The sequence below is a fragment of the Lepus europaeus genome, chromosome 4 (assembly GCF_033115175.1).
Source record: "Lepus europaeus isolate LE1 chromosome 4, mLepTim1.pri, whole genome shotgun sequence".
Classification (NCBI taxonomy): domain Eukaryota; kingdom Metazoa; phylum Chordata; class Mammalia; order Lagomorpha; family Leporidae; genus Lepus; species Lepus europaeus.
Window position 1 is genome coordinate 131040106 of NC_084830.1, and position 27538 is coordinate 131067643.

Here is a 27538-nt window from a genome sequence, read left to right on the forward strand (position 1 = left end):
GGCGACACACTGGTTGAAGATAAAAGCCAAAATGCCGAGGATGGTGGAGTAAATAGAGGCAGAGAACCTGGAATCTCAGCTGCGTCACTGAGCTGCTGGATTTGCTACCTTACACGGTGCCCTTCTGGTTGTGCACAATGACACATGTTCTCATTGTTAAAGCCATCTTCACTCATAGCTGAAAGGGCTGTGCCTGGAAAAAGGGTCATTTGGTTTTTCTCCAGTCACACAGGCTGGAATTGACCCCAGTTCTACCTGTGGTAATCACTTTTTTTTTTTTTTTTTTTGGACAGGCAGAGTTAAACAGTGAGAGAGAGACAGACAGAAAGGTCTTCCTTTTCTATGGCCAGCGTGCTGTGCCGATCTGAAGCCAGGAGCCAGGTGCTTCCTCCCAGTCTCCCATGCGGGTGCAGGCGCCCAAGCACTTGGGCCATCCTCCACTGCACTCCCAGGCCTCAGCAGAGAGCTGGACTGGAAGAGGAGCAACCGGGACTACAGCCCGGGGTGCCGGCGCCAGGCAGAGGATTAGCCTAGTGAGCCGTGGCGCTAGCCCCCAGTTCTACCTGTGGTAATCACGTGTTTGCTTCAAAGCTGTTTCCTTTATGAGCTGGAGATGTTATTAATAATGGCCACCTCTTGGGCCACTCATTACAGAGGCTTAGAGGAGATGATAGATGTGGCGTCCTCAGGCTGGAATTTGGCGCATTGTTGGTACTTGATAATGAGGAGCTATTCTTCCTAATATTTTTGATGACAGAACCTCACCTCATTTGTTGTTGGAAGATCCTCTGCCATCCCGAGGAACCCTACATTCCATAATCATCAATAACACTGATCTCCTCGGACTCTCTTTACAGAAGAGAAGCAGGCCAAATCAGTAGCTGTTCTTTAGGTTCTTTTATTTTGAACAATGTGCATGGTTCAGCCTCTCACTTCCACTCACACTAGGAACTACAGAAGGACAGAGGTTTGGGTTGAAATGGTGTGCTTTTATGGGAAACAAAAATATTCAACAACAATAACAAAAGCTCTTCCATCTCGCCAAGTTCTCAACCGGTGATTATGAGGCAGTTTCAATGATTGTGTCTGACTGGGGACATTTCTAAAGGGTCAGGGAAGTTATTGACACTGGCCAAAGAGAGAAGTTATGGGAGGGGGGTGACTTTTAAATGTGAGTATACTAGACTTCCCTTCTGGTCCCTCACCCTATCACCCTTTCAACATACAGTCTCCTCCCAGTGTACACAGATACTTCCTGAACTTTGCTCAATACAGTCTCTTTTCAAAAGCTTTCCTTGGTCGGCACGGACTGCATATGCCTTTTCAGTGTCACATACACACACACACACATTCTCACGCCTTCTCCTGTCACTTTCTTCCTTACACCCATCATGTCTGGGTAACTGCTTTAAGATACCCATGATGAGTAGACTGTCTCTAAGCCCAGGGCCTGTGGTGTCTCATCCCAGTGTCCCCCCTCTCCCATTCAGTGCCCCGTATTCAGCAAGCGTGCAGCAGCAGTAGGTGCTCAGTGGGGGTTTGTTGAAGTCAGTTCTACATTGGCCACTTCACATCACCAGAGTCTTCAGAGTCGTAACTGTCATTTCCACTTCTTCATCCTTCCTCCAAGACCTCAAAATGGTCTGACTCAAGACATCTCCATGCAGGAACAGCCCCCACTGAACATTACCAACACAGGGCTCAAGGTTTGGAGAAGGGAGGAGAGAAGTTTAAGTTTCCACCGTGTTCCAGAAGGCAAGGAGGCAGAAAAGGCAGCCACGGGGAAAGTGGGGATGACCATGAGCAGTGCTGGCCACTGCTTCACTTGGGAATCCTGCAAGCAACCTTTTTCTGAAGTTTCCTTGTGTGATACAGCCAACTTCTTAGCAGGAGCAGGGATGGGTGGGGTCTGGGATGGTTTTTCTGCTAGGCTAAGGACTAGTGGCACCAACCAGGACCTTTCTCTTGGATGTGGCCCACTCTCCCTCCAGACCGTGGTGAGAGTTGCTTGTCTAGTTTTTGGGTAGGAGCTAAGGTGGGAACATAGCCCTGTGGTTGTTGAGTTGTCAGGCACATAGATTGTAATAAGGCTGAAGAATACAGGCTGCTGTACTGGGCCTCTCCTTGAAAGGGCCAAGGTGGGGAGTTGCAGGGAGCAGTGAAGAAGAGGAGGTCCCAATGAGTTCTGCAGCTCAGATTTCAACAGGTGCCAGGCTCCATCTCCCACACCCAGCTTCCTCTCCTTTCCTCTGGTCTTCTAAGTCCAGGCCAGGCAGAGGGGCCAGTTGGAAGTGGCGGAGGGAAGGGAAGTGCCTTTTTTTTTTTTTTTCCTACCATGGATTCTGGATTTGGACAAGGGAGAGGTTAGGGTCAAGGGGCAGAAGGAGGAGGGTTGAAGAGCTGAGGAGAGACCAGGGCCCTATTCACTTCTGTTTACTGGAAGAGCCAGTGGATTTGAGGCTCATACATACAAGTGCATCATCCCCCAGAGAGCTCCTAAGTGGGGATTTTGAGAAAATTCTTCTTGGGATCTCCAAGGCGCTCCGTGGTTCAGAAGGTCATTGTGTATCCTCCTGTGGGAGGGCCCCTCTGGGGCCAATAAGATGTGAAAACCCCATGGTCAGCATCAGTGCTGGGGCCTTGGAATAAGGGCCGAGAAGCAGAGAGAAGAGAGGTGTCTCTAGGCACCTTTTCTAGGAATGAGAGTTGGACTTTAGGGGACTCAAGTTAGGAAGGACAGATGTTTTGATATAAAAAGGATCCCCTGTCAAAGGACAGAGTCCCCTCAAATCCCTTCCCAGGTCCCACAGCACTTAGAAAAGAGGGAGTAAGGAGCATAAAAATATCTTGATGGTGCAGGCTTGCCTGACAGTACAGAAAAGTGAATCCCTGGCAGGCAGCATGCCCCATTATACAAGAGAGGGTTACACCAAGCTTCTGTGTTGAGACTTTACAGCTATCTTTGTAGAAATGCATATATATAGTTATAGAGCCTCCGCCTAGAACAGCCGAGCTTGCTTCTTGAGCTCATTCCTCTTCCACAGGGCCAGCCGGTCGAACTCAGAGATGGTCATACCGAAGACTTGGTAGAACTCTTCCTGGGACAGGTGGCGCTGTAGGGAGGTGAGGGTGTGGACAGGGAGAGAACAGCATGAGGAGGTCAGGTGCAGTCTGGGAGGTGGCCTTGACCCTGGCAGGTGTGTGTGATACACAGGTGTTGAATGGATGAATGTGGAAATAAATGTCGCCCTGGCTGATCTGGCTGAGGATGTCGCTGCTGCCCATGACTCAGTACCCTTCAGCACCTTTCCTGCACCCTGCTTGACCTTTCTGTGTCCCTGCCCCATGCATTTTAGTTTGGAAGTGTACAGGGATTAATGCCATACCACTGCTCTTTTGCAGAAAAAAACGAGTCATGTCCAGGATTTTAGGGTGTGGTTCTTATTGATATCTTTACAAATGATTTGGAAGTTTGCTGTTCATGAGGCCAGTCAATGCAGAAAAGTAATCTTACTGCTCATAGTTTTCAACCACTGAAATGTCCTTTTATCTCTTTTTTATATGAAAACAAAGACACCACAAGAGAAAACATTGATCTGTGTTCCATGGCAAATCCCCCGCCCCCTTCTGCCCTCTATCCCTTCTCAGCAACCATAAAAATGTGACAGATCATCAAAAGCTTTTAGAGTTAGAAATATGCAGCACTTGGGGTGGGCATTGTGGTGCAGTGGATTAAGTCACTGCTTGGGATGTCCACATTCTATATTGGAGTGCCAGTCCCAGTCCTGGCACCTTCATCTCTGAAACAGTCCCCTACCAATGCATCCTGGAAGGCAGTGGATGATGACCCTGCTACCCATGTGGGAGACCCAGATGGAGTTCTGAGCTCCTGGCTTTGGCCCAGCACAGCCCTGCCTCTTGTGGGTATTTGGGAAGTGAGACAGTGGCTGGAAGACTCTCTCTCTCTCTCTCTCTCTCTCCACCTCCTCCCTCCCTCCCCCCCCCCCTCTCTCCATCCCTCTTCTTCTCCCTTTCCCTCTCCCTCTTCCTCTCTCTTTCTGTCACTCTTGCCTTTCAAGTAGAAGAAAATAAATAAGCATTTTATTTAAATCTTAAAAAAATACAGCACTTAAAATGTGATAAAATGTTAACAATTTGTGCATTTAGCAGGTAGGTGGATGCTCATTTTACTATTCTTTCAACTTTTCTGCAGGTTGAAATTATTCTAAATGAAACTTAAAATTAAGTTTGAAATGATAAATGTAAGGCATTTATCCTGCCTGCAAGCTGACTGGATTCACTGAGCTGACCTGTTGGTAGCAATTATGTTAGCTGACTGACTACTGAAAATCATTCACTGAGAATTCTGTACACTGCCACATAATAATGAGCTAGTTCTCTGGCCTAGTGTCACCATGAACTAATATTTTAGGCACATTTCCAGAATTTTAAGCACATGTAACTTTTGGTGAAAGCCTGATCGATATCCTTGGCTTCTGATGACTCTGAGTTGACTTTCCCATACCTGACCGTATTTAATAACACCAGTAATTTTTTTTTTTTTTGACAGGCAGAGTGGATAGTGAGAGAGAGAGAGACAGAGAGAAAGGTCTTCCTTTTGCCGTTGGTTCACCCTCCAATGGCCGCTGCGGCCAGTGCATCTCACTGATCTGAAGGCAGGAGCCAGGTGCTTCTCCTGGTCTCCCATGCGGGTGCAGGGCCCAAGGACTTGGGCCATCCTCCACTGCCTTCCCGGGCCATAGCAGAGAGCTGGCCTGGAAGAGGGGCAACCAGGATAGAACCCGGCGCCCCAACCGGGACTAGAACCCAGTGTGCCGACGCCGCAAGGCGGAGGATTAGCCTGTTAAGCCATGGCGCCGGCCATACATTGCATTTTTGTTATTCTCAATAGTTTAAAACTCATGTTTACTTTCATTTCTCTCATTTAGTCCACCTGAACACTCTGAATACCGGCAACTATTTTTATCCAGTTGAAAGATGCAAAAACCCAAAGTCAGAAAATGAAAATTCTTGCTTGTCCAAGAGGGAGGGAGAGGAGGAAGCTGAGCTGAGGCCACAGCCTAGGCCTTTAGATTCTACATGCATTTTACTCTCACTGCCCTCCTGGGTCAACCACATTAATAATGTACAGGATTTATATTTATATATATTTATATAATTTATACACAAATTTATGTAACTTATAAAGATCTCTATCCTGAAAAAATTCAAAAATATGCAAAAGGGAGACAAATAGTACAAGGCACATGTCCATTGCCCAGATTGAAATATTATCAAACTCTTGTTACTTTTGCTTCACCTGTCTATTTTTTAATTAATGTACTTTGTTTTTTAGAAAAGTTTTATTTATTTATTTATTTAAAATGCAGAGTTAGAGAAGGGGAGAGATTGAATCTTCTATCTGTTGGCTTATTTCCCAAATGCCCACATTGACCAGGGGTAGGCCATGCTGAAACCAGGAGCCATGAATTCCATCTGGGTCACCCACAAAAGTGGTAGGAAGCTAAATACTTGGGCCATGATATACTGCATTCCCAGACCCATTAGCAGGAAGCTGGATCAGAAGCTGAGCAGCCAGGACTTGAACTGGCATGCTGGGGCTGCGACTGGCAGCTTAACCCTTTTTGCCTTGTTGATCCTGCTAATGTACTTTAAAGCAAAGCCTAGACACTGAGTCAATCCATTCCCATAGATTTGAGTATGGATCACAAAATATAGTGTATATTTTCTCCCATAACCACAGTGCCATGAGAAGCCCTAGGAAAATCTGACAATAATTTCTTAGAATTACCTAATTTTTTTCTCTAATAAAATTGCTCTAATTGTGTCACAACCATCATATTACAGTTGGTTTGTTTGAACAAGGATCCAAACCATATCCGTACATCACATTTGGTTGTTAGACCCCTACAGCATCCCTCCTTTTTTCCCCATGCTATTGGCCTGTCCCTATTTGTTTAAGTGAGAGCTTAAAGATAATGTGGGTAAGAGGGAATTCTCTACTGTGTTCCTTCCATAGTAACAGCTGAGGGAAACTGTCATTTAGTCTCACTTGCTATTTTTTTTGTTGAAGGATGTTGTACTATTGATTCTTTGGTTGGCTTTCTCTATTGTGTCCAAAAATTTTTTTATAGGGCTTGATATACAGGAATGGTAGATTCAGTCTCAAGCAACATATTCACAAGTGAGACACATTGAGGGGAGATGATGGGTTCTCTTCTCTCCTTCCCCTAAGGGCCAACTTAAACTGCTTCCTCCCTCAAGTTCTCAGTGCTCCTGAGCCCTGCCCACCTGAAATCTGACTTCATAGCAGAAAGGTCAGGATCATGACTTTCAGAACCAGGCAGTGTGGCCTTGGACAAATTACTCAAGCCCTCTTGAGCCCCAGTTTCCTTTGCTGAAATTGGAGTGTCCTGGGGCCTATCTCCTGGACACTGTGAGGGTGAGAGAAACACAGGTCACACAATCAGCATGTGGCCAGCAACTAGAAAGTACTCAGATTCAATTGCTTCTCATTCTCACAATGGTGACTGTCTTTCCACGTGTCTGTCATGAAGCATGATCTGGTCCCCATTTCCTCTGACTTCATGCCCTCCTTATCTCTTCTGTGTTCATGTGAGCCCAGCCACTGTCTCCTTCTGCTGTGCTCAAACATACTTGGCTCCCACCTGCATCATAGCCTTGACACTGGCTGTTGCCTCTGCTATGTCCTTTCTTTTCTTTCTTTCTTTCTTTTTTTTGACAGGCAGAGTGGACAGAGAGAGAGAGACATAGAGACAGAGAGACAGAGAGAAAGGTCTTCCTTTTCTGTTGGTTCACCCCCCAATGGCCACTGTGGCCGGCGTGCTGTGGCCAGTGCACTGTGCTGATCAGAAGCCAGGAGTCAGGTGCCTCTCCTGGTCTCCCATGCAGGTGCAGGGCCCAAGGACTTGGGCCATCCTCCACTGCCTTCCCGAGCCATAGCAGAGAGCTGGACTGGAAGAGGAGTGACCCAGACAGAATCTGGTGCCCTGACTGGGACTAGAACCCGGGGTGCCGGCGCCGCAGGCAGAGGATTAGCCTATTGAGCCGCGGCACCAGCCCATATGTCCTTTCTTTCTACAAAAGCATGGCTGACTCCCTCCTGACTTCAAGTCTTTTTTTAATAGAGATCCTCTGTGACCACTGCTTAAAACTGCAATTTGCCCCTCCCTTTCACTCCCAATCTCTCTCACTCTGCCCTTCTTTTACTTTCTCCATTGGTCTGAATTGCCTTCTAACACATCCTAACACTTTTTTTTTAAACCTGTATACTTTATTTTTGTCTGCCTACACAAGAATGCAAGCTTCAAGAGGGCAGAGGTCTCTGTTTTGTTTACTGATATATTGTAAGCACCTGCAACAGAAACTGGCATGACAAAGAGATTAATCTTTGGATGATTTTTTTTTGGATGAACGGACATCAATACTCTGAGACCCCTTAGGACATGGCTGTGGTCTATCTTCTTCACTCCCCTCCTTGAACTGGTACAGAGCATGAGGGCAGCAACTTTAGCTCAATGACTCAGCTAGCGCTACATATGAGATATTCTGGGGAGCTTTTTAAAAATACTGATGCTTGAGCTGTTTCTCCAGATTTTAATTTAACTGGTCTAGGATGGGGTCCCTGTATGGCATTTTTAAAAAGCCCCCTGGGTGAATCTTAGCTTTTCAGGCCTGAGTTTCTGAGTGCCTTGGACAATGTCTTCACACCTTTATACCAGCCTCTTTGAGCTACAGTGGGAGCTGTCCCTTTCAGCACCACAGTCTTGGAGACCATTGTGGCAAATGGAGAACATTGTCTACTTCCTTGGACTGCTAACCCAGCATACTAGAGCTGAAGGGACTCACAGAGCTTCCCGGTCCATGTACACTCCTCTTCTGCCAAAACCCTCCACCCTGGGTGAATTCCTCAGGGTCAAGGGTGGTACATAGACTCTTACCCAGGAGCTCTGAGCTGCCTCCTTTGGAAGCTTGCATTCAATACCACAAATATTTCTGACACCTCTCCAGCCCAAACACTATGGGAGATGACAGATAATCTTTGTCCCTAAGAGGCTCAGGGTCAGGCAGAGGAAATGAATAAGTCAATTAACTGATACAAAGTAGTGTGACAGATGCTTGATCTGCACTCAGGGTGCAAGATTAGGTAGGAGAGGTCAGAGGAAGAATCAAGGAAGCAAGGTTGTCACTTAACTAAAAATGCCCACTTAGCGATGGCAGAGTCAGAGTTTGACCCTAGGAAGGCAGATTTGATACAAATTTATGCTTTGACTTTCTACACAGAGCTGCCCCCCTCCAAATTACCCTACCATAAGCACTAGTTTTATGTAAAATCCTGAGACTGTGGGTCCGTGGAGGGCAGGGAACAAATCTAGTTCTCTCCCATGTCTACAGCAGCACAGCCACAAGTCGCTGAGTGTAACAGGTGCTAACTGAACTGAAGAGAAGGCAGCCTAGAACAGTGGGGAGTGCCTTGGGTTGAGCAGCCAATTCAAGTCTCTGATTTTTTTTTTAATAAGCTCTGTGACCTTAAAGCTAGCTGTCTATTTCAGTCATTCCTCCTGAGCTGGGTTTGACCAGGAAACTCCTAGAATTCCTCCAAACCCAAAGGCTCCCACTCAGTTTTCCAGACTTACCTCCAGGCGAGTCCGGTCCACATCCTTGGGCAGTCGGTTTCTGCCTCTTGTGGTCACCAGGAGAAGTTCATAAGGGTAGATCTAAGAAGAGAGGAGTGGGGTGTTTCTATCTTGGGGAGGGTGGTGGGCTTTTCCCTTCCATCTGTATTTTGTATCCAGGCTCCCTCTTCTATCCAGAAAGGGCCACTGATGATGTTTGGAGGAAGGGTTGGGTCTCACCTCTTTAGGCTTTCTAAGTATGTTTAAGGCACCTTCTCCCCAAAGCAAGGCCCTGGAGAACCCCCTAATATTGCTAGGGGTATGCTTGGTGGCATTTGGTATTCATGTTGGTACAAGGGTTCCTGCATGTAAGTGTCTAATATTTGTCAAGCCCCAGAAAGTCTCTGAGGCCCAGGCGAACTGTTTGATTTCAGTAGGCAAGAAATCTAGGGAAGGAGTCAGGGAAAGTGGGCCAAAGAGGGACAGGAAATGTTAGTCTTGAAAGAACCCTTGTGGTTAAATATCCATGTCCCCTTCTCTGCATAGATAGCGCTGCCATCCTCCTGCTCGTCCCCAGTGTGGCAACTCCCAGAATCCTGGAGACCTCCACTGACAGTGCTTGTCCTTTACCTTGTACTCTGCAAAGAGAAAAGAGACACACAAAATGGAGCCCATCAGTCTTTGTTTTGCATACTACACTGGTCTCTGTCCATCTGCTTCTCTTGCCCATCCAGAGTCCTGTCCTTGCTGAATCTACCCTGGAGGATAATCAGGGCTGGGTTGAGTCTGATGGCTGGAGATAGGAATTGGGCTGCTCTTAAGATTGTTTTAGAGGGAAAAATGGCTTTTGAGATATGTAGAATAGAAATAAAATGAATCTGAGGTGGACATTTGGTGTAGTGGTTAAGAATGCCCACATCCCATGCCAGAATGCCTAGGTTTGAGTCCTGGCTCCACTCCCAACTCCAGCTGCCTGCAAATGGCCTTCAGAGTAGCAGATAATGGCTCAGGTGGTTGGCTCCCTATCATTCACATGGGAGACCCGGATGGAATTCTGCGATCCTGGCTTATGTTGGCCCAGTCTTGGTTGTTGCAGGTATTTAAGGAGTGAACCAGTGTATGGGAGGTCTCTATCTGTCTCTGTTTCTCTCTCCTGCTTTGAAACACATAAAATAGGAAATTGAAAAAAATGAAATAATAATCTAAGATCATGAAGCACATGAGTCCAAGGGGCCCCTCATCCCTGGGCCTGATAATAGGAAGTGGAGAAGGCTGGCATGAAAGCTTCCCTGGCAGAGAACATAGAGTTTTTACTGGGAACAAAGTGCATTTGGCTCTGAGTGTTTCCCTCCACTAAGGCTGGCATGTAGCTCTAGCCTAGCAGTCCAAGGGGAGTGGTGCTCTGTGATGGCTCTGAGAACCAGATGGGACAGATGGTCTGGAGATCACCCAAGGCCCGGACTCTAGAGGATGCAGGATGAGCAGGGAAAAAGGAGAAAGAGGGATGTGAACAGGATAGAGTCCAGCCTGGCAGCAGAATCTGCAGCAGTTGTTTGCTGGAGGTCAAGCTGCAGTTGTGAGCAGTGCGTCCGGAGTCTCAGGAAGTCTCAGGAGGGGCCCTCTTCCTGCAGACCCCAGCAGGGCCAGCGCTCACCTCTCATGCCCCAGTTGACGGCGTTCATGCTGTCGTAGTGGAAGAGGTCTGCGCTGGGTGTCTGCAGGGGACAGAGAGGCAGGACTGGCCTGAGATAAGCTGGCCTCTGCCTCCCTGAGGCACTCACCCATCTCCAGAAAGTGGACCAGGGCTGTAGGGACAGGGGCCCTTTCTGAAGCCCCCATTTCATGTTAAGGAGATTTAACTTACTGATAGTTCACTAGTCCCTGCCCATAGTAGGAATACACCCACTGATTTGGTAAATTTCATCTCCTGCTTTCTTTCATTGCCCACACACCCCTCTTCCTATCAGAGCTGCCCTGACAATCCTACTGGAAGTGCATGCTGTCCCCACCATGAACTCTTAGGCCTCCTCTTCCTGCTCATCATTTTTCTTTTTCACAGTACTAACTTCTCACATTCTGTATGTGTGGACTTGTTGGCTACCTACAATGTGCTTTACATTTATCTCAACTAGAATATAAGCTCCAAAGGGCAGGGATCTTTTGTCTGTTTTGGTCACTGATACATTCCAAGCATGTACAAGTTACACCTGACATGCAGTAAAGGCTTCCATTAAGTATCTGCTGAATGAATGAATGTGTACGCTCTTAGCACATGGAGGCTAGGGTCCTCAGTGGGCAGGGGCTGCTGACACCAGTGTGCCCTGAAATAGCCTCTGAGTCCATCTTCAGCTTCTACTTTTGTTGCTCTGCAGTCTCTGCTCCACTCAACAGCTAGAGGCATCACATTGAAACTTTGAGTTGGATCATGCTGCACACCTACCAGAAACCCTCTGAAGTCATTACACTGTGTGCAAAGCCCTAATAACATCGCTGTGTGGCTTCATGCCTTGTTTGCTCCATCCTGGGCTTGCTGGCTCAAGCCCACTGCATACTCCCTGCTAAGGAACTAGCTCTTTCCTCCATCTGCATGGATAGTGCAGACCTTCAAGTGACCATGGTGAAGTCCCTCCTTGCACTCAGGTTTTTGTTTAAATTCTCTCTTCTTTGACTTCTCTGACATGTTTTATTTCCTATTCGAGCCTGTCACAGGCTGTCAAATAGCTCAGGAGACTGCAAGCCATGTAAAAAGCCACTTGAGCATGGCAGTTGGTGTAGGCAGTGAGGTCAGTGGCCTGAGCTCAAATCCTGGCTCTACCACTTACTAGGTATGAGAGCTTGCAGAAGGTACCTACTTTCTCCATGCTTCCATTCCTTCATCCACAAAATAGGGGTGATGGTAGTAATTATATCCCTGATTTGTGAAGATTAAATGGGCTAGTGCTTGGAAAGTGCTTAGTTGAGTGCCTGACACACGATTATTGCCCAAGAAGTATTTCTCACCTTTCCCCTGGGAGCCCCTTTTCACACAGGGGTCGTAAGGGAGAGGACAGTCATTGTCACCAGGGTTTTCCAGTCCAACCATCTCCACTCCCAGGGTTTCCCCTATCGGCCATCACCAGCATGGCTAATGCTGGGCTTGCTGGCATCTGGGACAATGTCCCCCCTGTGGAGTCCCTCTTACCCTGTGCAGCCCGTTTCTTCTGTAGGCAGGCAGGGAGGCAGATTTGGAGATGAGGGGATCTGAAAAGGAGAAGAGTAGTTACCAGGAGTCCTAAGCCAGGGGGCCTTTTCCCCAAGGTGACCTGGCTACATGTGGCCCTACGACTCCCCACCCAGTGCACAAGGGGCAGAACTCGGGGCAGCCGGCCCTTTCTGCTTTGCTCCAGATCTGCAGCTTGCCTGCCTCACCTAGGCAGAATGCCAGGCCCAACAGAGGCACTCGCTGTGCTCTCCTCTGGCCGTAACCTCATACATATCTGTTCTATGATAGACCCTGGTGTCCTGGTCATAGGAGGCTCTGGCAGACAGGCAGGTGGGGGAGGCCTGTGCTCTTATTCTTTTGGAGCTGCTGTGTGTGGTAACACTGTTTTCAGAGCTCCAGACCGAGGCCCATAATCTGATCAATACAATGGAGGGGACTGTTTGAGATCAGGACTATGCTGGGATACCCACAATGTAGAGTCACCAGAGCTATGGGGAAGTGCAGCCCATTCAGCTCTGGCCCTCATGGAACATGATGGGCTGAAGGCAGGGCAGGTCAAACATACCGCTGTCAGCCAGGTAGTGTGACCGAGGGGCTGCAAGAAAGAAATCCAGAGGTCAGTGTTCTGGCGGATGGACAGGGAGGAGACATGGCTGCCAATGCCCAACCACCCTGGCTGGTGGAGAGGAGGCCCTCTTTGGCATCTCCTTTCCTATTGGCCAATTTCCATCCTTGCTTCCCTGCCAGGTCCTATAACGTGGCATCAGGTGCAAAGCAGCTGCTCTGTCATACCTGTTGCATAGATGTGGCTAAATGGAGTTGAATTCTGAGTAGTATTGATGCTGTAGAGAGTGCCTCAGGTGTTGAAAATAGTGCCCCTCAGTGGTCAGACAGGGAAACATCTGTTCATCCCAGCTTGGCCTTTAGCAGGCACCTAACCTCATCCAAGTTACTTAACTATGCTTTGGTTTTCTCATCTGTAAAATGGGGAGTGATAGCATCTCCATTATGGGTTTTTGGGAAGCATATATGATATAATACAGTGAGGTATTTATCATGGTGCATGACACATACGTAACACTCCATAAAAATGGCTTTACCACTACCACCACCTTCAATGTTGCTGAGAGTCAAGGCAGAGTATGATGAAGTATCAGATTCAGGTCTGATACTGGGTCAGTCACTTACTGGCTTTCTGAGCTTGAGTAAGTAGCTTAATCTAAGTTCTCTCATTTATAAAGTGGTGACAATAATCCCCATACATTGCATATCTTTGTGAGGACCAGGAGTGGTAACATATCTATAAAGGCTTGACACACAGGAGTATAGGAACTGATTATTTTTATTATCCATCAAATATTGATCTGAAATGAGACTTCTAGGTAGAGATGGGAGGCTCACTACCCCAGGGGGCAGTCCCCTGTGTCTTTGAGCCAGGCTGGCCACCAGAAGATGTTCTTCTTTACAATTAACCTGGTTGGAAGACATGGTTTCAGATGGCTCAATGAACCAGGAGGGTCTGGCCCCTGGCCAACTCTGTATTTTAGACCCAGTGGGGCTCCCTTCTGAGAGATGGCAGGTCTGGAATAACCTTCCTTGTCAGCCTCTTTCAATTCTTTTGTCAGCCCAAAAGATTGAGTTTCAGGCTGGTTATGTTCTAATAGAACTTTATTTATAAAAACTGGCAGGGAACTGGAGTCAGTGAACTTCACCACTTAGAATCCAAAGGATCTTGGGTAAGTTCCTGAAGCTTTTGTGATTTAGTTCCCCATCTGTGAGCTGTGAGGTGAAAATAGCACCACTGCCCAGGGCTGCTGTGTAGAAGAAAATGCAGTTGTGTGTGTGTGTTGTGCCCACCCCCACCCTCCACCAGTGTGCCAGGCTCAAAGAGAATGTGCCACAAATGTCTGCTGGGCCTGCAGAGCAGTGCTTACAACCATTGAGGGACATGTCGTAGCCAGCTGTGTGCAGGGCCTCCCGGCTGCTGGTGGAGCTCCGGGGAGGGGTCCAGGGATCAGCATAGGAGCTTGACCGGGCCTTCATCTCCTCCTTCAGAATCAGCCGGCCGATCCCACTCTGGAGCTGGGGATTGGGGAGGAGCAAGATGAAGTTATAAGGCAGTAAAGGACATTGAGATCTGCCTGGTTCGGGCAAGGCTGAGTAAACAGACCCTCTCCAGTAAGCTTCTGTCATTTCTGCCTTCCCAGCATCCCTCCTTCTGTGTCACTTCCGTATTTTCCTTTGGGACATCATCTCTGTCTCACAGGCAGGGTTGAGATCTGGGTAGGGCTCTGGTTGTAGGTGGACACAATTTTAAAAGCAAGCTAACCAGTGACAGAATCACATTGTCCTGGCCACATGATTGGTTAAATGTTGGACAGACTGCCACCTTTTTGAAAATAAGTTCATGCGAAAAATCACATAACTTAAAATGAACCACTTTAAACAATTCAGTGGCATTTAGTACATTCTCAGTGTTATACCACCACCATGTCTGTCTAGTTCCAAAATGTCCTTGATATCCCAAAGGAAGGTCCTGTATCCATTAAGCAGTCATTCCCCATTCCTGTCTGTCCCAAGCCCCAGAAACCACCATTCTACAGTCTCTGGACTTATCTATTCTGATTATTTCATGTAAATGAAAACAAAATACATGGGAGACTTTTGTGTGTGGCTTCTTTCACTAAGTGTCATATTTTTGTGATTCATGTACTTGGTAGCAAGTGTCTACTTTATTCCTTTTTACATCCCATTGCATGGATATGCCACAGTTTATTTATGCAGTCAGTAGTTGAAAGGCATTTGAGTTCTTCCCACCTTAGACTATTGTGACTAATGGTGCTGTGAACATGCATGTCTATGCATGTGTTTGAGTTTTTGTCTTCAGTTCTTATGGGCATATATCTAGGAATGGAGTGGCTGGGTTGCTGGGTAGTCCTATGTTTAGCTTTTTGAGGAAAAGCCAAACTGTTTTTTTCCACAGTAGCTGCACCATTTACATTCCTCCAGCAGGGTTTCTGGCACCTGCTTACCACTGTAGGAAAAGCACCTGAGAAGGAAGCCCGTCAGAGGCCAATGGCACAACCAATGGCACAAGCAGACAGACTACTTCCTGATGGTGCTTTTGGGAGCAGCTGACTCTACTCATACCTGAAGTGAATCCTGTCATTTGACTGTGCAGATGTGCAAAGCTCTGCACTGGATGGGGTTCTGTCATTTGCAAATGAAAAAGTCCCCAGTGATACACCCCCGGAGCATGTTGTTCAGTTGTGTGGCCCGCTCACCTTGTGCATGCTGCGCTCAAAATCATCCTCCTCTCCTCCAGATGAGAACCTTCTGGCCCGGGGCACTGCCAAAGGACAGACAGGATCAGCTCTGGCACATGTGCCCCACTCACCTGCACTGGCTTTGGTCATTCGGATTTGGTTTTCCTTTCTTTGTGGTGATGGTAGCAGTCTCATTTTAAGGTCCCCCACCTGCAGGCTCTCCCACCTTTGCAGCCTTGGAACACAACTGTCTCCCATGTGTGCTGACCATGTCCACTCCTGGTGACAGCTGTGTTTGTGTCTCATCTCCTTTTCTAACTGGTAAGAGGGCGATGAAGCACTCAACTCCGAGTGCCCATGAAGATTTCCTCAGAATGGACATTCAGCTGTTAAGGTGTGCATTGAATCAAGGTGGATCTTGATGGAAATTCCTCTCTCTACTTGAAAGGAACAGCTTGGACGGTCTGACTGGGTCGGGTGGTGCCCTGAGGATCATTAAGACCTCTTTCCAGGGTGCCTTCCATCACCCCATATCCTCTCTTTCCCTCCTCCAAGCCATCTTTCATCCTACTGTCAAAGTGGTCTCCCAAAAGTACAAATGTGGCCATGTCATTATTTCAGTGGCTTCTCACTGGTGAGGATAAGAACCTAAGTCCTTACCTCAACCCACAAGGCCCCACGGGACCTCCTCCCTCACCCCCGCCCCCTTCCTCTCTGAGCTCAAGCTAAGCTGCAGCCTTTCCTTTCCTCCAGTGGCACCACCCTCCCATCTTGTGTAATTACAGATGTGTTTCTGCACTCTCTGCTGACCACACCCTTGCCACTCCTCTGTGACAGCTGAGTCTCTGCATCTGAGCAGCTTTTGTCATCTTTCAGCTGGATGACGTGCCCCTGCCATCAGCTCTCCTACCCTTGTGCATCACCTCTGGTGTATCCTCTCCCTCTCATGGTTGGGACCCATGCCTCCTCCACTAGGGCAGGGACTTGGTCTATTTTGCTCCCCCTGTATCTTGAGGGCTCCTTAATCCATGCTGCTGAATGAACACCCTCAATTATACAGCCTCTAAGGATCATATGCAGAACGATCATGGAAAGAAGTGCATGGCTGTCCTGACCTCTGAGTGACATGAGCTCAGGCCCCAGGGGCCCACGGGGACATTACCTTTGGGAGATCCATGGTAGGTCCAGTACTCAGATTCCGTGGCATAGTACGGGTCTGGTGAATATGCCGGACTGTACTTGGAGGCTTGGCTGATGTCTTCACTTGTTTTGCTCTTGGTTGCTGTAGACAAATCACCTGCAAAGGACCCAAGGAGAGCACTTTCAGGAAGGCCGAATGTCACTGCCAGGGAAGTGTACCCTTTTCCTGGTCTCTGCCAGGCTCCAGCCTAGAGGGATGAGGCCACTTTGAAATCAGGGATTTCTGGGAGGAGGGTCTGGGACATGGAGTATTGAACTGGAAAAGCACTTGGGCCAGCTCCTGACTTTGCACTTGGGAATTCGGGGCCCAGAGAGGAGAAGAGGCCATCCAACAAATTTGTGCCAGAACTGGGCAGGACCCCAGCCAGGGCTCCTTCCAGCCTATTCCATGGACTTCTAGGTCTGTTCCTGAGTGAACGCTGAGGTTGTGTCTCCTCAAAGTAAGACTCGCAGGTCTCACACAAGCCCCTGACCGCTCTAGTCCTGTAGAAGCTTGCCTTGTTATGGATTTGAGCCACATTGAGGTGGGAGTCACCAGGCAGAGCTATGGTGCTGATGCATGCCAAGTCAGGTCAACCTTCTCTCTGCATCCTGAAAAGCTACATCATTTCTGGGAAGCCTACAGGACCCAAAGGAAGGAGCACTGAACAGCAAGTCAGCAAAGGGGTTCTGCTTCTAGCTCTGCCACTTAACTCAGTCATAACACTGGGCAAATCATGCCCATCTCTGCCTCAGTTTTCTCATCTATAAGTGTCAGAATTGGACTGCTGGCTCAGGTGCAATGCAGCTTTAAGCTTCCACCTGAAGTAAGTCTGTGGTGGTGGGTGACCAATAATGCTGCCGCAGGCACAGATACTTACAGAGCAGTGACTTTAGAGTGACCTGAGGACTGGTGACAGCTGACAGGGCAGGAATGGGGATGCTGGAGAGGTGAGCATGCCCCTGCCAGCGTTTTCCAGACACAGCTAGAGAGAAATCCTAGGACAAACTCTGAGCTCTGCAAAAGCAGCAGAGGGCTTGGGATCTTTGGCCTTGAGCCAGCCACAGGCTATGCACTTTGCTTCCAGAGCTTTTGAATCCTCCTGTTTGACTTGGGTCCTGGGCAGTCTCTCTTGTCCAGTGACAGTCTGGCCATTTGCCCTCTTGTCTATGCAACCCACTTCCTCTTGGACTCTTTCTGATTCTGTCTGCTTTGGTGCAGCCCCTCAGAGCCCAGCTGGAAAATACCATGAAGGGATGAGATGCTTGGACTAGGGGCCTTTTCTGGATGTAAAGCCACACTACCTGTATCGGGGCTGATACCGCCCTGTGGTCACTCAGTGGCATGTGGATGACTGCTCAGTTCCTTCTGAGACCAAGAATGTTTGCCTTAAGTGTAGGGTCACCAGCACCAGAGCCACTACTCCTCTTGTGCTGCTCCTTCCACCACCTGGTTGGTTTAGCTCGTGGTACAGGACTGCTTATTCTGTGTTCCCCTCTGATATTCAATTTGACCCAGTATCAAGCAAAGCTGCACAGGTGACTGCTGCTCCTCTGTGCCCTCAAAAGGAGGGATGGGCATATTCAATCGAGGCTCAATAAATGCTTCTTTTAAAAATGAGCGGGTGGGGGCCGGTGCTGTGGTGCAGCAGGTTAACACCCTGGCCATAAGCGCTGGCATCCCATATGGGCATCGGTTCTAGTCCCGACTGCTCCTCTTCTGATCCATCTCTCTGCTATGGCCTGGGAAAGCAGTAGAAGATGGCCCAAGTCCTTGGGCCCCTGCACCTGCATGGGAGACCCCGAAGAAGCTCCTGGCTCCTGGATTCGGATAGGTGCAGCTCCGGCCGTTGCAGCTATCTGGGGAGTGAACCAGCGATGGAAGACCTCTCTCTCTGTCTCTATCTCTGTAACTCTGTCTTTCAAATAAACAAAATAAATCTTTTAAAAAAATGAGCAGATGGTCTCAGTGATGAAGGACTTGGTGGTTCTCATAGTGAGTATAGGTGGGCATCATGGATGAAGCCAGTGAGAGTGCAGATTCTTGGGCCACATGCTCAGTATCTCTAATCAAGGAAGTCTGGGGGCAGAGAGGAGCAGGGAATATGCCCCCTTAACGTGTCTCTTAGGTGCAGAAGGTCCATAGACCCTTCTTTCAGAAACATTCACTGAACAAAAAATGCAAGAATGGGGGCTGGCACTGTAGCATAGCAGGTAAAGCCATTGCCTTCAGTGCTGGCATGTCATGTGGGCACCAGTTTGAGTCCTGGCTGCTCCACTTCTGATCCAGCTCTCTGCTATGGCCCGAGAAAGCAGTAGAAGATGGCTCAAGTCCTCGGGCCCCTGCACCTGCGTGTGAGACCCAGAAGAAGCTTCTGGCTCCTGGCTTCCGATTGGCCCAGCTCTGGCTGTTGCAGCCATTTGAGGAGAGTTCTGGCAGATGGAATTCCTTCTCTCTCTCTCTCTCTCTCTCTCTCTCTCTCTCTCTGCTTCTGCCTCTCTGTAACTCTGCCTTTGAAATAAATAAATCTTTAAAAAAATATGAAAGAATGACAGGGACTCCCTGTTTCCTTCTCATTTACATTCCCTCTCCAAGACTCTGTACGCTCTCAGGAGACAGTGACTGACAGCAGCTTAGAGTAATGGGTCCAGGATGGGCTGGGCGTCAGGGCCACTCAGGGAAACTGTTACAAATACAAAACCCCAATTCCAAACGTCTGGAATTCTAGGAGTCTGTATGCATCTCATGTGATTCTAATGAACATTTTTGGGTATCAGTGGCTTGGGTGATTCTCCTAGAGGTATGTGCATTTGACAAGGACTTCCCTGATCATGGGACTCAGGACACCAGACAGCAGCTAAGATGGGGTTGGGGATGTGATGGGAAAGGATGGGGTCCTTCCCAAACTTCTGAAATGACACTGAGCTCCTCCCCTTGCATCACCCAGAGTGACTAGGGCACAGGCAACAAGAAGGATCAAGTTGTGTCTTTGAATTGTGTTGCTCTTGGAGGCCTGTGGAGAGCCACTTGCACAGGTGGTTGACTGCACCCCACTCCCACCTGGCCTGGCCAAGCTCTTTCTGCCTCTCAACCATACCATGCCGTTTGTAGATCGGGGGTTTCCGGTAGATGTTACTTTCTCCAGCTGCTAGAAAGACCAGGAAGGAATAGTGGGGTGGGGGAGGGAGAGAGGGAAAGAAAGGAGATAGTACTTGGTCAGTTGGTCTCAGAAGAGAGAGATGGTCAGCCACTTTTGCCACAGGGCCACCGATGTTCCCCTGGTGGACTTCCTCTTCCCAAGTTGAACTTCCAGCCTCACCCCAACAGGTTCCAGGTCAGAAGGAAGAGGGGAATGAATGGATATGAATGGTACTGAGAAGGGTATATGGGGTGTGTGGTGGGCATGCAGGCACAGGTGGGTGCGTGCTCAGCAGATCCCCATGCAAGATGGTGTCCACTGCCCCCGCATGGTGGCACACCTCAATGCATGTAGAAGGTAGAAGCCCCCTTGACGCTGCAGCCAGGCGTCAGCATTATCTCTGCCCCCTCCCTCCCAAACAGAAGGGATAGGACCCCTCTGGGGCAGTTGAGGAAGGTGTAGATGAAATGGCAAGACACGTTCTTGGGAAGAAAGTGAGTGTGGACTGAAAAATTCAGCTCAGGGTCAGGGACACAGTCCCAGGCCTGGCTGTGCTGCAGCTCAGGATGGGACTTCATGCAAAACACACCTTGCTGGTCATCCAGGCCTTGCCTTCCTCTGATCTCTGATCACTCTTGCCATTCCCTCTGCCCACAGGCTTTCCCTTGGGGTTTTCACAGGGCTGCCTCCTTCTTATCTTTCAGCTTTAATGTCCCTTTTCTAGGAAGCCTCTCCAGGCCACTCCATCTAACCCTGAGCTCCCTCGTCAATGTCTGATGATTTCCCTCCCTTTTAATGCATAAAGCATCCATTGTTAGCTGTCAACACCCTTCACCTGTTTGTTTACCCATTTCTCATCCCTTTCCCCACATCAGAACACCCATACCATGAAGGCAGGATCTGAGCTAGAATGAACGTGGCCATATCCTCAGGTCACAGAGTGCCTGGCTGGACAGCTGGGACAACTGAGGCCTAGGGAAGCCATGTAACTGGCCCCAGATCAGGATCTTCTAAGTAGCAGAACTGAGATGTAAGAGTCCATGGCCCAGAGGGCCAGGATTGTGGTGCAGCAGGTTAAGCTGCCAGCTGTGACACTAGCATCCCATATTGGAGCACTGGTTCAAGTCCTGACTGCTTTGCTCCTGATCCAGGTCCCTGCTAGTGTGCCTGAAAAGGCAGCAGAAGATGACCCAAGTACTGGGACCCCTGCTACCCATGTGGGAGACTCAGACAGAGTTCCTGGCTCTGACTTTGGGCTCTCTCAGCCCTGGCCATTGTGGCTGTTTTGGGGAATGAACCAGTGCATGGAAGATTTCTGTATCCTTCTCTGTCTCTCCATCTCTCTGTCACTTTGTTTTTCAAATAAAAAAATAAAAAAATAAATCTTTAAGAAAGCCTGAGGCCTTTCCCACCGTGTGTTACCACTGTACCCTATCAAGACTGTCAGACCTTCAGGCATTTCCTGCTAGCTCCTACTTCTTCCTGTGGCTGCTTCTTTGTGGTCCTGTTTAAGGCTGGTCTATCACAGGGGGTGGGCTGGAGCTTGTGGGCAAGTCAGGCCTGGAGGGTGGGGTTAGTTCAGGAGGCTGGTTAGGGAGTCCCCCAGGAACCGGTTTCTCCTTGGCTCCTGGGCAGTGTGGAGTGGGTGGCTCAGGTGCCCAGCCACCCCGCGGAGCATGCACCCATGCCAGCACTGCCAGGCTGGCGGCGCCTACCTGGGATGTGAAAGTGCTTGGGAGGCTGGTGAGAAGAGGTCGGAGTGGAGGACCTCACATCTAACTGGCTATGGTATGGAGAGCTCCGGCCACTCTCAGGCCCTGGAGCACGCAGGCAGTGGTCCCCAGAGAGAACAGAGGCACAGAGAGAACAGGCATTAACGCGGTGCAGTTAGGGAAGCAGTGAGGTGATGGCAGCAGGGATGGGTGTGGGGCTGGTGCCTGGCGTGCTCAGGCTCTGGTGCTGGAAGCAGCATGTGCTCTCATGCCCTGCATTAGCAGCAACAAGCTTGGCCTTGTATCCTGCCAGACCCAAAGTCAGATTTTGGGGGTCAGTTCTACAAGTTTGAGAAGATGGCTTTGTCCCCTCTGCTCCTTGTTGCTCACTCTCCAGGGCCTTTCCTAATGGCCCCTTTCCTCCACCCAAACACCAGCTGAACCCCCCTAACTCAGGGTAGTGGTGGACACCTGGACTGTATGGGCTGGGCCCTTGGGTGAAGGACAGTACACAGCCGTTTTTGGCCTCCAGCTTCTACCCTTTATGTGGGACAGTCCAAAGTGCGAGGATGGGGGTCTTCTTCCAGCCAGAGCCACTGGGCTGCTTGCCAGTCCCCTCCCCTAGCAGCCCCCACCCAGCCTCCAGCTGCTTCTTGATCTAACTCTCCTTCCCTCCGCCCTGCCAGGGATACCCCAGAGACTGGGGAGGCCCGGTCAGTGACCCATGAAGGAAGGATCCTGAAGAGGCCTTGTGCTGTTACCACAGGGACACCAAGTCACTGCACTGCCCCTCCCCGTGCCCAGGCTCTTTCCCTCCCTCCCGGGCTTCCCCTTCCTTACCAGAGCGGTAGTAGTGGTGGGGGGAGCGGGAGAAGGTGGGGGACATGCCCTGCCGGCTGTAGGTAGGGGAGTCGATGTATCCTGGGCTGGAGGCCCGTCTCTGCCGGAGGTCCAGGTTCTCGTAGATGTCCTGGGGGAGCAGGTGGGGCTGTGAGCTGGGCCTGGGGCCCAAGGACCTAGTGGGAAGCCTAAGGGCTGAGGCACAAACACAGAGACCCCCCCTCCCTGAGTTGCATGCATAGCCTGAGGATGATGGTGGAGGTTTGTCAGAGCTTTGACCTACTACTCATTGGCCCTTGTATGGAACCCATGGGTCAGTTCCTGGAATCCTGATCGGGAATCAGGAGCATGAGGGAGGTCATTTCTGGTAAGAAAGGGCACATGAGTTCTCCCCTACTGTTCACATCTTTTATGCACCTGCTGTTTCTTGTGAAGCAGGAAGTCTTGGTCTTAACCCAGGTTGGGGGAAGCACACTGGGAGAAGGCTCTGGCCGCTTGGGGTGCTGGGGAGGGGTAAGGTCAGGGGTTTTCTTGGTTGGCATCAAGGGGCACAATGATATAAAATGTCTCCTCCACCTCTTATATATCAACTTAGTTACCTGAGAGTAGGGAGATAAGGTTCCCAGCGACTTAGAGGTGAAGAGTTTGAAGGCAGCCATGGAAGGAGCAAAGGGAGAGAGAGAAGGGCAAGAGGAAGGGACAGAGTATGGTTAAATGGTTCAGCAGAGAGAGGGACTTCAGCTGCCCCTGGGACCCCACCCCAGAACACAGTGTCCCTGAGAAGTGCAGAATGTCACAGCTGCTAAAAGGAGGTAGGAGCCCTTGAGATTGTGCCCTCCTTTCATGCGTGTGAAAACCAGGGCCCAGGGAGGGAATGTGAATCTTGGGGCTGCTCAGGGCTCTGTGGGAGGAAGCGGCAGGGTCTGGAATGCCTTCCCTGCCTTAACCAGCTTCTTATCTAAGACAAGTCAGCTGTGAAGATTCTCATGTGAAATCTCTCCATGTTTACATGGTAGCCATTAATCTACATCATTTAAGAGACACTTTGGGAGTGAAACAAAACATCTGGGGACTGCCGGGATCTGTGGATCTTGCTTTGTTATCTCAAACTTCAGGACAATCAGCTTCTACCAAACACTTGATCCCTGTTGCCTGATCTATTCCAGGCACCAGAACTCAGAGAACTTTAGCATTGACCTTTTCAGCCAAATGCAACCCAATCTCTTTAATGAGGACTTGCCTGAGGTTAGAGGCTAACTGTGGTAGAGCCAGGATAGGAGCCTGGGTCCCTACCCATCAGGCCAGGGTTCCTTCTGCTTCCAACTAACTCATCTCAGAGGTCTGGGGTGTGGCAGGAATCTCCTGGGATATAGATGGTGAGGATCTCCCAAGTAATGACCACCCTGCTTTCTCCAGAGAATGCTTTCTCTTGTTTAGTAACCATTTAATGATTCAAAAGCCATCTGATGCTGAGTCTTTATCAAAGTGGCTTGCTCTGAGCCTAGGAGCTTAAGGCCAGGTGCAAACTCCAGAGAACATGTCTAATGAGGGAGTATAAACCTAGATGGCTAGTGAGGCTGGCAGGGGATGAATCTGAGGAAAAATCTCCACTGTGAAAAAAGTAATAGCTCAAGCAATGAGTGGCCACAGGCTCCCAGCTTCCACGCTGGAATTAACAAGGAGTTGTGGGGCCTGGGGAGAATGAGGAGCCCACATCCTGTCTATAGGGGGCGTTGCTACCCACCTCCAAATTGTGAAAATGCAGATTTAATGTGGCTGGCTCTGATTTTTCAAGAAAAGCCAGAAAGCTAGATTTTTGGATGCAATCTCTTGATTTATAAATGTTGGTTATAAATTCCAGTTTAAAAGAGTCTTGGGGCCAACACCGAGGTGGTAAAGCTGTGATGGAATGGTGTGGGGAACCCCAGTGGAACCTCCTCTCTTGCAACAGCCCTAGAGAGAAGGGCAAGACCCGATACCTCTCCATAGCCACATCTCTCCAGCATCTCGTCGGACGTGTATCGGGAATGAGGCTCGTAGGAAATGAGGTCGGGGCGTTGCACCTCGTAGATGGATTTAACCTTGGGGAGAGCTGCCAGGTCTTTGTAATTAAGGATCTCATTATCCACTTTAGCCTGAGGAAGAGGGAAAAGGACAGGGAAGAAGTAGAAAGATAAGAGGGAAAAGAGAGAGGAAGCAAAAACAAGGTACAGGAGGAACGAGCTTCTCTAGTTTCTACTAAAAAATGTTTAGGATCGAATTGAAGAACTGTAGAATGCTAGAATCAGAATGGGCTCAGAGGCTATCCATTTCAACAGGACTGACCTTTATGGAGCACATACTGTTTGTTTTACAGGAATTATCATCTCTAAATATCATGATATGTGTGTCAGTATTATTCCTGTTTTCCAGATAAGGAAACTGAGGCTTAGACTTGCATCCATAGCTTGCGTCACTTAACTAATAAGTTTGAGTCCAGTCTGAACTACACAGCCTGGGTACCGACTGCTTCCATCCCCATACTGAGGACTCTCCTATTCACAGCACCTTGGAGGATGAAAATGGTCTTTTCCACATCCACATCCTGCAGTTCTTCGCTCTGTGACCTGTGGTCAACCAGGATCTGTCTCTCCTATAGCTACTGTGGTTTGCAAGGTCTTGGGGTGGGCTCAGTTAAGACAGAATCCACTAGATAGGGAATCTGAGGAGACTGAGGGTACTTCAAAAAGGTTGTGGAAAATAGAACTAAAAGATATGTTTATTTTGGTGCAGAAATTTTTGAAATTCAGTAGATGAGGGATTTTTAAAAGTTCACAGAAAATATATGTTATGAAAAAGCTATGAATGGATTTCACAATCTTTTTTGCACCAAAATAAATGTATATATATTTTTTGACAGGCAGGGTGGATAGTGAGAGAGAGAGAGAGACAGAGAGAAAGGTCTTCCTTTTTGCCGTTGGTTCACCCTCCAATGGCCGCTGCGGCCAGTGCATCGTGCTGATCTGAAGCCAGGAGCCAGGTGCTTCTCCTGGTCTCCCATGCGAGTGCAGGGCCCAAAGACCTGGGCCATCCTCCACTGCCTTCCTGGGCCATAGCAGAGAGCTGGCCTGGAAGAGGGGCAACTGGGATAGAATCCGGCGCCCCAACCGGGACTAGAACCCGGTGTGCCGGCACCACAAGGCGGAGGATTAGCCTGTTAAGCCCCGGCGCCGGCAATAAATGTATCTTTTAATTCCATTTTCCACAAACTTTTTGAAGTAGTCACCTGTTATCCTCATAATGTTTTTCCAAGACCACAGGGTCCAGGTAAAGACCCAGGGTCAAAATTCTTTGAGAGAGCAACATTTAAAAATACCTTAAAATTTCACTATTAAAAATAATTTCCCAAGCCCTTTCACTATTCTATCCTTGTCCCATCCCATTGCTTTTGAACACCTGCCCCTGCCCTGCAGACACTCAGGGCTGCACCTGTCACTGGGGGCCCCAGGGAGGGGCAGCCACAACACTGTTCTGAAACCTTCTTTCCGGGTGACCCCCCAGCCCCAACCCCAGTTTGCAGTGGGCATTGTATCCTGTTCTGGCTGAGCCTGTCCTGGGGCTCCTGATGCCTGGTACCCCCTCTCCTGGGTTCTCTCCCATCAGATCTGAGTCAGGCAGCCCTCATGGAAGAGGCCTATCACTCCCAGAGGCTCAGGCAAGGACTTCAGGCTTCCTGTGCCAAAGCCAGGAAGGGCAGGGGGTGAAGGCTCAGTGCCACACCCTGACTGAGAGCTGCCCCCATCTTCTGCATGCCTGGGCTGGGGCTGGTGGGGGTGGGAGTGGGGGTAGGGGACTGTCTGCCTGGGCCCTAGGACAGGTGTCCCTTTTCTACTAGAAGACAAATGAGTTTTATCACCTTTTATAAATCACTGTTGAAGCAATAAACCTTTGTAGAAATTGAAAAAAATTGCCCCTAAATCCACTGTCCACCCTTTCTTGGTTATTCTGTGCCCTGAGCCACCCCTGGCCTGTTTCACAGCCTCTCCTTCTGGGTTTTCAGTGGGTTTGGCTAGTGGGAGGCACCAGCAGAGACTGGAGGGAGAGTGAATGGTGTGGCTGACCAACTTTTTCTTGAGGCCTTCTTGCCGAGCCTGGGTTGGGCATGACTCCTGTCTGGCTGCTGCTCCTCTACACCTTCAGATCTTGTAAGTTCCGGAAATGCCGTTCCCTCTCCTGCCTCTTTAGACTTGGACAGGTAACAGTGTTCATTATTGCAGCCCATAGGCGACTCTGACCTCTTGTGGGTTCCCTTAGACCTATCCATACCTCTGTAAATGGTCCCTTTACTCAACCCTCCCCTAGTTGAATGCTTTGAAGTGTGACATCTGGTTTCTGCCAGAGGTGGCTTGTACAGACACAGTTTTGGGGTATGTGGGTGAAGAAACCTTATTAGGACAGTCTACTTAAGTACTGACTTTTCTTATGGGATATTGGATCTTGTCCTTGAGAGCTCCTGGCACTTACAAACTCATCTTGACCCATAATTATTCATCTTGACACTTTACTCCATTCTCAAAAATACTAAGTTTCTATTTCTTCCACAGCCACCTTGTTTAAAGGGCTGCAAAATAGCCTTGGATCTGGAGGTACACTGACTGCTCAGAGGCGTCCTAACATAACTAGCTAGGGCGGAAGCATGAAAACATGTGGAGCTTATTGAAACTGAACCACCTGAAGATGATTCTAGAAGCCAGTGGGAGATGGAGCAAAGTTTGAAAGAACCTGCTTGCTCCAGGTTAACTAGTAATTCTATTTTAATACCAAATATCTAGTGTCTGTGAAAATTAAACCAATATCCTGTTATGGCATATTACCCAAGCAAACAGGTAGATTTTTTTTTGCCAAACTTAGAAGCTGTGTTTGGAATGGTCTGATTAATGGAGAGCTGATTTGTTGTGTACAGCACTCCCCAGAGCAGCTGCATGTGAGGCTCCATAAAGGAGAGAGAAAGAGGGTGGAAGAAGAGACCCATGCCTGTGCTAGGGTGCAGGAGCAACTGATCTCAACGCTTAAGTTCCTGTTGGAAGGGCCAGGTGCGGGTGCCCTAAGTGCCACTGTTCAATTCGCACAGGCACAATTCTACAAGGCTTTCTCTAGGACTCCAAGGCAAACACCATCAAGGCCTAACTTATTTCACAAAGATTAGCCCATGCAGAACAGCTAGTGATTGATGGTATCTTAGTGCAGCAGCTCCTTGAACTCTTATAGTCCAATAACTCTTGGTGTGAGACACGCTCACATTTGTCAATGACCTTCTCACAGAGCAAGCCCTGCAACTAAGCGCATGAATCCTGTGGTCTGGCTCCATTCATAGGACCAGTGACACTATCTTTGGTTCTGGACAGGAATCGTCAATGAGTAAAGCCTGTGATCAAAGTAGCTTGTCCTCTGGGACAGTCACATAGTTGTATTGACCCACACTGAGGCTGAAACCAATGATAATTCTGATTTTTTTTTTCTCTTCATGTGACAAGAGGAAGAAAGGAAAGGAGACAGTCTCATC

The 27538-nt window shown here is 48.9% G+C and overlaps 1 protein-coding gene across 1 annotated transcript in view; it reads right to left on the minus strand.

Moving 5' to 3' along the window:
- Positions 1 to 882: 882 nt before the first annotated feature.
- Positions 883 to 27538, minus strand: part of ABLIM3 (actin binding LIM protein family member 3) — a 124240-nt gene continuing 97584 nt past the window's right edge. The window contains exons 10-21 of the mRNA XM_062188876.1: positions 21997 to 22126; positions 21160 to 21261; positions 19403 to 19450; positions 16288 to 16422; positions 15144 to 15208; positions 13794 to 13941; positions 12425 to 12454; positions 11839 to 11897; positions 10312 to 10372; positions 9288 to 9295; positions 8679 to 8759; positions 883 to 3113 (exon numbers count right to left, since the gene is read on the minus strand). Coding sequence (XP_062044860.1) covers positions 3000 to 3113; positions 8679 to 8759; positions 9288 to 9295; positions 10312 to 10372; positions 11839 to 11897; positions 12425 to 12454; positions 13794 to 13941; positions 15144 to 15208; positions 16288 to 16422; positions 19403 to 19450; positions 21160 to 21261; positions 21997 to 22126 — 981 coding nt within the window. The 3' untranslated portion in view covers positions 883 to 2999. The remainder of the gene's footprint in view (positions 3114 to 8678; positions 8760 to 9287; positions 9296 to 10311; positions 10373 to 11838; positions 11898 to 12424; positions 12455 to 13793; positions 13942 to 15143; positions 15209 to 16287; positions 16423 to 19402; positions 19451 to 21159; positions 21262 to 21996; positions 22127 to 27538) is intronic.